The sequence below is a fragment of the Alosa alosa genome, chromosome 5, assembly GCF_017589495.1.
Source record: "Alosa alosa isolate M-15738 ecotype Scorff River chromosome 5, AALO_Geno_1.1, whole genome shotgun sequence".
Taxonomy (NCBI): domain Eukaryota; kingdom Metazoa; phylum Chordata; class Actinopteri; order Clupeiformes; family Clupeidae; genus Alosa; species Alosa alosa.
Window position 1 is genome coordinate 30014413 of NC_063193.1, and position 10257 is coordinate 30024669.

General features: G+C 45.0%; 1 protein-coding gene across 2 annotated transcripts in view; it reads left to right on the plus strand.

Annotated features, from left to right (window-relative positions):
- The window catches only part of atp2a2a (ATPase sarcoplasmic/endoplasmic reticulum Ca2+ transporting 2a), a 38715-nt gene extending 31982 nt beyond the window's left edge, over positions 1–6733 (plus strand). Inside the window, exons 16-21 of one of the 2 annotated variants that reach the window (XM_048242905.1) lie at positions 1–21; positions 749–951; positions 1598–1683; positions 2237–2370; positions 3195–3312; positions 3743–6733. The exon at positions 1–21 is cut by the window's left edge and continues 200 nt beyond it. In XM_048242905.1, the coding sequence (XP_048098862.1) occupies positions 1–21; positions 749–951; positions 1598–1683; positions 2237–2370; positions 3195–3312; positions 3743–4027 (847 nt within the window). In that variant the 3' untranslated portion in view covers positions 4028–6733. Of the gene's footprint in view, positions 22–748; positions 952–1269; positions 1308–1597; positions 1684–2236; positions 2371–3194; positions 3313–3742 lie in introns of those variants that run through there. The other variant, XM_048242906.1, reaches the window with a different exon arrangement.
- The last annotated feature ends 3524 nt before the right edge of the window (positions 6734–10257 follow it).

Below are 10257 nucleotides of genomic sequence, written 5' to 3' on the forward strand. Positions count from 1 at the left end.
CAACGTGGGAGAGGTCGTCTGGTGAGAGAACACACACACACACACACACACACACACACACACACACATGAAGCAGTTAATCTGCTACCTCATCTCCTCCAACGTGGGAGAGGTCCATGGGCGGATTATGAACTTTCGGGCCCCTGGGCCCAGATGTTTTCAGGGGCCCCCATTAATTGTCGCATATGTGGGAGGGGGGGTTTGGGGGTCCTCCCCCAGAATTTTTTTTATTTGTTTGATGTGATTTCCTGTATTCTGGTGCATTTTGGGGATGGCCAATACTAAATTCAATCAGATTCATAGCCTACATCCTGATTTGTTGATATTGAGGCAATGATTCCATGCAAAGGCTTGGGCTTCAAGGCCCCCTGACCCCTTGGGCCTGGGCCCGGTAGGCCCGTGCAGTAATCCATCCCTGGAGAGGTCGTCTGGTGAGGACACACACGGACACACACACACACACAAAGCAGTTCATCCGCTACCTCATCTCCTCCAACGTAGGAGAGGTCATCTGGTGAGAGGACACACACACACACACACAACGTAGGAGAGGTTATCTGGTGAGGCAACCGACACACACACATATACTCATACACACAAAGGCTCAAAAATTCTCTCACAAGCACAAATATATTTATGTTTGTTTAAATAGAGTCTGCTGCAGAGTTCTAATCATCAAATTCAGAGTTATTTATCACATTTATGTATGTGTGTGTGTGTGTGTGTGTGTGTGTTTCCATGGTTACAGCATCTTCCTGACGGCCGCACTGGGCTTCCCTGAGGCCCTGATCCCTGTGCAGCTGCTGTGGGTGAACCTGGTGACGGACGGCCTGCCCGCCACCGCCCTGGGCTTCAACCCCCCCGACCTGGACATCATGAGCAAGCCCCCCCGCAGTGCCAAGGAGCCCCTCATCTCCGGATGGCTCTTCTTCAGATACCTGGCCATCGGATGTGAGTCTGTGTGTGTGTGTGTGTGTGTGTGTGTGTGTTCAGATACCTGGCCATCGGATGTGAGTCTGTGTGTGTGTGTTCACTGTTCAGATACCTGGCCATCGGATGTGAGTCTGTGTGTGTGTGTGTGTGTTCACTGTTCAGATACCTGGCCATCTGATGTGAGTCTATGTGTGTGTGTGTGTGTGTGTGTGTGTGTATGTGTTCAGATACCTGGCTATTGGATCTGAGTCTCTGTGTGTGTGTTCAGATACCCTGGCCATTGGATGTGAGTCTTGTGTTCTCTGTAGGTTGTCCTAACTCTCTTGTCATCTGGAGGCTATGTGGGGGCTGTGTCCTAACTCTCTTGTCATCTGGAGGCTATGTGGGGGCTGTGTCCTAACTCTCTTGTCATTTGGAGGCTATGTGGGGGCTGTGTTTTAACTCTTGTGTCCTCTGTAGGCTATGTAAGTTATGTCCTAACTCTTCTGTCCTCTGTAGGTTATGTAAGTTATGTCCTAACTCTTGTGTCCTCTGTAGGTTGTCCTAACTCTTGTGTCCTCTGTAGGTTATGTCCTAACTCTTGTGTCCTCTGTAGGTTATGTAAGTTATGTCCTAACTCTTGTGTCCTCTGTAGGTTATGTCCTAACTCTTGTGTCCTCTGTAGGCTATGTGGGCGCTGCCACTGTTGGCGCCGCCGCCTGGTGGTTCGTCTCTGCAGAGGACGGCCCACAGATCACCCTCTACCAGCTGGTGAGAGAGAAACTCTTTCTTCTCAAGTGCGTTATGAAGCCTATAAAACATGAGGCAAGCTGCACAGGGCTCCAAATGTTACGACAGACTGCAAAGAAAGTGAAAGAGTGGTGTTGCCAAGAGACCTCTCCTGTTGCCCCTCACTCCCTAATGGAGAAAGCCGGCGAGTTTTCGCACAGATGTCCATTTCTCAAAGTCACCGAGTACTGTCCGTATGAAAAAAACGAAAACAGCTTGAGTTGCTGCAGCCAACCGTTAGAGCTTCCAGGCAGCTACGGTGCTATACTCTGAGGGCATGTTCATAAGTCCCCATGTTCATGCCCCCAGAGTATAGCACTATAGCTGCCTGGGTGCTTTAGCTGTTGCCTGCAGCATCTCGAGCTAGGTAAAACCGAAAAAACTCTGACGTTGAGAAACGGAGATCTCTGTGAAAAATAGCCCGATTTCTCCATTAAGTGAATATTGTGAATATCTTTTCTCTCTCTGTGTTCCTCTGATTCACTCGTTTTCCATCTTCTCCCTCTCTCTCTCTCTCTCTCTCTCCCTCTCTCAGAGCCACTTCCTGCAGTGCTGCCCTGAGAACCCCGACTTCCAGGACCTTGACTGCCACGTGTTTGAGTCGCCTTACCCCATGACCATGGCTCTGTCCGTGCTCGTCACCATCGAGATGTGCAACGCCCTCAACAGGTGCAGCACACGCGCACGCACGCACACTTTCAAAGCACGTTTGTGTTGCGCTTTAAAAGTTGAAGCAAGTTCAACATTCAGCTTGTTCAGTGCTAGCATTACGCCAGCGTTGCTACTGTTCCGCTGCCGAACCACAATAGGAAACCTGCCACCTGCCGCTGGCTAATGTGATCACCGCCTTAGAGTGAAGAAAGGAGGGACTTTGGAACAAAATATAGGACAAGAGTTTGAAGAATCATCATTTTTCCTATGAACACCTTGTGTTTTTCTAACAGTTAAAATCAGCTGAAAACTAAAAAGTCAAGGGGCCAGTGAGAAAGAGAGAGAACGTTATTGTGTGTGTGTGTGTGTGAAAGAGAGAGAGAAAGAGTGGGAAAGCAGGCCTCAAACACACAGAAAAAGAATTTCCCACTTCATCAGCCGTAAGAGGTATGAATTGCCTATATGCCACACACTTCCTGGAGGACTTTTCAGCCAGCACAAACATTTGCGATTGACCACCAACTGCATTGTTTTAGCATACCTGTTTACATGGGTGTTACACCTAGTGAATGAGCACGTTACAATGCTGAAGGATTTATGCATGTGTGTCGAAGTTGAATAAAGAGTTGCACTGTCGGGCATAAACAAGATGTTTAGTGTCGGAGTGAACACGAAAGGGAGCAGAACGTAACAGAAGATGCCGTTTCTGACGCTTCACCGGAAATAAATGTGCTGGCTGAAACTGGCATACAGTCCACTGTACTTGTTGTGAGTATTGTGTGCTGACTGTGGTGGTGTCTGCTGGTGTCCCCTCTGACCCCTGACCCCTGACCCCACCGCAGCCTGTCGGAGAACCAGTCCCTGCTGAGGATGCCCCCCTGGGAGAACATCTGGCTGCTGGGCGCCATCTGCCTCTCCATGTCCCTCCACTTCCTCATCCTCTACGTCGAGCCCTTGCCAGTACGTCACACACAGTGTGTGTGTGTGTGTGTGTGTGTGTGTGTGTGTGTGTGTGTGTGTTGGGGGGGGGGGGGGGTTGAAATTGTAGAAAAATCACTGGCAAAATGTCAGGAAAGTTCAAGTTGAAGCATTAGTGATGCTGTTTTTAGTGTGGCATAGTGGGGGGCTAATGCAAGGACATCATCATCATCATCATCATCATCATCATCATCATCATCAACATGCCAAACCACCATTCTGGAACATTCTGGGAAAACCAACGCCACTTCTAGATGTAGATACAGACAGAGATAGATTGATCGATGGATGGATGGTTGGATAGATAGACAGATTGTTTAAGATATTTTAACACACAATAAGAGTTGTTGTGATGCTGTTGTAGAGTCCCTCACTGCATTCCTGTGTGTGTGTGTGTGTGTCCTGCCCACAGGTCATCTTCCAGATCACCCCCCTGAACGTGGAACAGTGGGTCGTGGTGGTGAAGATCTCCATCCCAGTCATCCTCTTGGACGAGCTTCTTAAGTTCATGGCAAGGAACTACCTGGAAAAGGGTAAAGATCTGGACAAGCCGCCGCAGGAGCAGGGCTGGTCTCTAGCCAGCTGCACGGAGGGCATCTCCTGGCCCTTCGTGGCGGTCATACTGCCCCTAGTGGTGTGGCTGTATAGCATCAACACTAACTCAGCTGCCACCGCCGCAGGAATGGTGTCCTCCTGAGGCAACGAGCAAGCGGCCGCCTGGCTCAACGACTGACTGACCGACTGACTCCTACCCATGATCCTGTCCCCAAACACCTGAGTGAAACTAACACACTTACTCTCTCACACGCACACAAACATACACACACACACACACACACCTCTCAACAGAATTTAAAATTAAAAAACAAAGAAAAAAAAGAGAGATTTGACCAAGCAGGGGCTGTATTAACCGAACAGTTTAACATTATGAACAGTTTGTCCTACACAATAATAATGGTAATAATTATTATTATTATTGTTATTATTATTATTGTTATTATTATTAGTTAGTAGTAGTAGTAGTAGTAGTAGTATTGGTTTGGTCTATGACTTCCATTATCATTCCATTAATCTTCACTCTTCGTTTTCAAGTACGTTGTACAACTGAATTCCTATTGAACAGACAGTTTTGTTTGGATTTCCTATATGCGCTTTAAGAAGGACATATTTATTACACATTGACCAGTACAGAGGGGGTATTCCAAGTACGTGGTTTAGTGACAAACCTGGGTAAGTGGTAAACCTCCTATAACAGCCATATGGCACATTGTTGTGTTAGGAGAATGAAGCCATACAGTGCTTCTATTAGGAGGTTTACCACTTACACTGAGTTAACGTACCCAGGCTTGTCACTAAACCACGTACTTGGAATACCCCCCAGAGACACAACACTATATTGTATAGCGATGCTTCGTAGGTGTTTGAGTCCAGGGGGGCGTTCGCAGGACTCTGAATCGCCCCTTGGAATCAGCAGGCGTTGTAGACCTGCTGACTGATAGTACTGTATCTTAGTAGAGACTCAACTTCTATAGACTCTTTATGTCGATGCCTGTGTATACGGCGAGCATGTTCTCAATGGCACAATTGGACACAAATATTTTTGTTTTAATAACAGATGCTTGTTTTTGGCCTGTGGTTTTTATAGTTTCTCACTGTGTTTTATACATTTCTCACTCTTGAGTTCATCTTAGAACGTCCATAGAATGTAGGGAGTGTTTGGCCAGCTGCTGTTCAGATTACTGAAGCGTGGAGCTGCTTGAGCTTCAGAGCTACAGCGCCCCCTTGAGGACTTCAGAGGTGCATCCCGTTTGAGTTTAGTCAGGTGCTCTGGTGGTAGGTGGTAACCTACAGAGGCCATCATGCTAGGATTTCCTTTTTCTTTTAAAAACTGAAGAGAAGTTTACGCCACTGGATAGGTGTGGTCAGTGATCGGCCCAGATGAGAGTTAGGATCAATAATGAATCCCCGAAGCCCATACTGTTAGCCTAGCTTAGCTTAGAGTTGTCTGATTAGCTTTGAGTTATCTGATCAGCAGATGGTCAAACAGCTACTGCCTTATTAGAGATATCTCCAGTATGTAACTGATGCACTGTTAACATTGAGCAGCTTCTTCAAGTCTGTGGTGCTCTCGCTTCATGTCTGTAGTTGTGTGTGCTGGACGTGCCAATGGTGTCACACACGCGCTCAAAGCACAGGGACGTTTGGAGAGCTGGGGGACTCTGGGACAGATTTGTCTCCTGATTCAAGCCAGATTGGTTCAGGAACCATTTCCCATGAGGGTCCCCCCTCAAAGTCTGTGTGCACTGGTTCACTGCTCTTGAATGTTTGAAGTGAGTTTTTTTTTTGTTTGACACAAAGGTCAAGGATCATGTTTACTTGAATTTAATAGTACTGTTTTTCATGCAGTTATTTTGTATGTATAATTTAGGTCCACTTTTTAGATCTTCTTGTCTTTTAACAAAGCCTCTTTGGTCATATTATTAGTTATTTCTATTCACCCGACGTCAATGTGCACATACTGTACTTGAATACACATAGATGCTGATTGTAAGAATAGAGCACAAGAGAGGCTGTAGTGGGCCCGGGGGTATCGCTCGTGGCCATGTTGGAGCAATGCACTCTGGGAATTGTAGGCCTGGGCCTTACTTAGGGCAGTGGGCAGATAGAGAGAAGTCTATATAAATCTGTACATAGCACAAAACACTATTCCTGTGTATAAGAGATTTCATTTTAGAGATACGTTTTAGATGCTTCATATTTTTGACACTATTCGTAGTTGAGGTATGTTGTAAAGGAGGAGATGGGCTGACAGGCACATTGGTGGGTACGGTGGATTGCATGGCGCTGAGATGTATACAAAACGTCCTTAAAACGTCCTTTCCCCCCTAACTGCTGTTTCCTCCTCCAATGCCTTCCAAACGCCTCCCCACAGAGTGAGTACACTTACTGCATGTGTGTTCATAACTATAATCAGCACCTATTCCAACTTCCCAACACTATCTCTCACTCACACACACACAACACACACACGTTTAGGTTAGATTTGGGTTTAGGTTCCCCAAAAATCTGGTGTGAGTGTTTCATGGTCCTCACACATTTTTAAAATAGTCATGAAACATTCCAGCACTGACCAGTGACAGTGTGATTGCTACTCACAATGACATATTCCACTATTAAAGTATATATTTTTTAATGCTGTGTGAGTTTTAGATTTAACGTTTTAAAGATTATTTTAAATTATCAGTTAGTTTTAAATGTTATTTAAAATGTTATTATATTTATTTCATATTCTACTTCTTTTTTTATTACTAAGAATGAGATAAGATAGTAAGTTTCTCTCTGCTTCTCTTCCATGCTCTGACTGTGTTTTCCCTTCTTTTTCTCCTCTTTCTCTCTTCCTCCTCTCTTCTTTCCCTCCTCTCTCTTTTTCTCCTTTATTCCTCCTTTCTCTCTTCCCCCTCTCTTCTTTCCCTCCTCTCTCTTTTTCTCCTTTATTCCTCCTTTCTCTCCTCCCCCTCTCTTCTTTCCCTCCTCTCTCTTTTTCTCCTCCCTCTCTCTTCCTCCTCTTTCTCTCCTCCCCCTCTCTTCTTTCCCTCCTCTCTCTTTTTCTCCTTTATTCCTCCTTTCTCTCTTCCCCATCTCTTCTCTCCCTCCTCTTTCTTTTATCTCCTTTCTTCCTCTCTCCCTCCCTCCATCTCTCTCCCTCCCCCCCCCTCTCTCCCTCTATCCCTCTCTCTCTTCCCCCTCTCCTCCCCCTCTTTCTCTCTCTCCCTCCATCCCTCTGCAAGCTCTCTCCCTCCATCCCTCTAAGGTCGCCCGGCCTCCCGTCCCCTCCTGTAGACCCTGTGGCTGCGTGTCTTTAGTGGTCTGTTAGTGCATGAGTGTTCTGATCCACTGCCCATCTTCCAAGACCTGCATGTTTCAAAAAATCAGCTTGTAGGAAACTAAAGAGTGATAGAGCTAGAAAGCAGAAAAGAAAGGGAACGAATAAACAAGTTCAAAAAATAAATAAAAAACGAAAATGGCTGATCTTAAAAAAGAGAAGAAACAATTGTGCTTAAAAATTGGAGTGAATGGATGCAATATTAGAGAAAGCAAATCAGCCATTTTCTTTAGTGATCCATCCCCTCTCCCCCAGTGAACCCTGAACCCTGCCCGACCCTGCGCCCTCACCTCCCCATCAATGTATTTCGGACAGAGAAAGGCAAACGTACATTTCCCCAATAGCTCACGGTTTCTGTCTACTCCATGGTGCATGGCCTTTCCGTCGCTACAGTAGATTCCTGCTTCTGTACAATACTGCTCCATTTCAACCACCTAGAAAGGGAGGGAGGAAAGGTCCATTCATTTCTTAGCAAAACGTCTTTCATGTACAATAAGCTCAAAAAAAAAAAAAATCACCTCTTTTCCTAAGGAAATCTTTGTGGGGATGTGTAAATTATCATATTATTATAACTATTATTATTTTATTTTGTTTTATTTTTTGGCTTTGCACAGTGATGTGCGAGTTGTTATTGGCAGGTGTGTGTGTACTGACAGGCAGGGGGCGGTGTCAACCAAGCCGAGACAAACGCGCATCTCCAGCGATGACACACACACACCGCAGCCAACTCCAGGACTGATGGGGCTCAGGCTCAGCCTAGAACTGGCGGAAGTGTGTGTATGTGTGTGTGTGACTTAAGCATACCTGGAGAATTGTAGTTTGTCTTGGTGTTGTACTGATTGTACTCAAAATCTCGTTGACATGTGGTTTCAGGTCAAATAAAGGGATTCTACATGACCACTTTGTGTGTTTCCTCTTCTTCATCATCAGCAATGTATATTATATAGTATAAATACATAGTATTCAAATCAGTATGTAGGAAATATGCCATGATTGACACTTTATAAGTTTGTTGTTTGCAAAGCTTGCACATGCACTGTTTAACGCTCTGTGGACATAAACTCACTTCATGCAATTAGAATTACATGATTTTTATTCTGACATTCAAAACTCTTTTTTTTCTGTACAGTTCACAATACAATGTTATAAACATCTGCAATAATAATAAAAAATAACCAAAGGGAAAAAAAAACAATACCCCAAGGAGTAGGAGTAGGCATCACCTCAAGGACCGTAGGTATTTAGACCAATCTCAGTCACCCCTCTCTGCATCTATCCAACATGGCGCCCCCTGCTGTTTTTTTACAGTCAGATACTTTCCATCACAGGAAGCAGAGAGGGGCAGATGACTGGCACACACAGATAGAGACAGACAGACACACACACACACACACCGCAGCCAACCCAGGACTGATGGGGCTCAGGCTCAGCCTAGAACTGGCGGAAGTGTGTGTATGTGTGTGTGTGACTTAAGCATACCTGGAGAATTGTAGTTTGTCTTGGTGTTGTACTGATTGTACTCAAAATCTCGTTGACATGTGGTTTCAGGTCAAATAAAGGGATTCTACATGACCACTTTGTGTGTTTCCTCTTCTTCATCATCAGCAATGTATATTATATAGTATAAATACATAGTATTCAAATCAGTATGTAGGAAATATGCCATGATTGACACTTTATAAGTTTGCTGTTTGCATAGCTTGCACATGCACTGTTTAACGCTCCTGTGGACATAAACTCACTTCACGGCAATTAGAATTACACATGATTTTTATTCTGACATTCAAAACTCTTTTTTTTCTGTACAGTTCACAATACAATGTTATAAACATCTGCAATAATAATAATAAAAAAAATAACCAAAGGGAAAAAAAAAACAATACCCCAAGGAGTAGGAGTAGGCATCACCTCAAGGACCGGTATTTAGACCAATCTCAGTCACCCCTCTCTGCATCTATCCAACATGGCGCCCCCTGCTGGTGTTTTACAGTCAGATACTTTCCATCACAGGAAGCAGAGAGGGCAGATGACTGGCACACAGATAGAGACAGACAGACACACACACACACGCCCAACTCCAGGACTGATGGGGCTCAGGCTCAGCCTAGAACTGGCGGAAGTGTGTGTATGTGTGTGTGTGACTTAAGCATACCTGGAGAATTGTAGTTTGTCTTGGTGTTGTACTGATTGTACTCAAAATCTAGGTTGACATGTGGTTTCAGGTCAAATAAAGGGATTCTACATGACCACTTTGTGTGTTTCCTCTTCTTCATCATCAGCAATGTATATTATATAGTATAAATACATAGTATTCAAATCAGTATGTAGGAAATATGCCATGATTGACACTTTATAAGTTTGCTGTTTGCATAGCTTGCACATGCACTGTTTAAGCAGCTCCTGTGGACATAAACTCACTTCCACGGCAATTAGAATTACACATGATTTTTTATTCTGACATTCAAAACTCTTTTTTTTTTTTTTTTTTCACAATACAATGTTATAAACATCTGCAATAATAATAATAAAAAAAATAACCAAAGGGAAAAAAAAAACAATACCCCAAGGAGTAGGAGTAGGCATCACCTCAAGGACCGGTATTTAGACCAATCTCAGTCACCCCTCTCTGCATCTATCCAACATGGCGCCCCCTGCTGGTGTTTTACAGTCAGATACTTTCCATCACAGGAAGCAGAGAGGGCAGATGACTGGCACACAGATAGAGACAGACAGACACACACACACACACACACACACACACGCCTGGGCCAGAGGAGGCAGAGGTCTGTACCAGATTGGGCCGGCTCCATCTTTAAAGAACAGAACCCCTATTCTGAACGGGCCGGCTCCATCTTTAAAGAACAGAACCCCTATTCTGAAGGGAGCCGGCTATTCTGAAGGGAGCCAGGGTGGATGAACCGGATCTCAGCTGGAGCCAGCTGCTCTCTGGGTTCAGGTTACGGTGTGCACACAAGAGGCCTCAGCATGATTTAACGTGCGCTGGCACACACACACACACACACACACACACACACACACACACA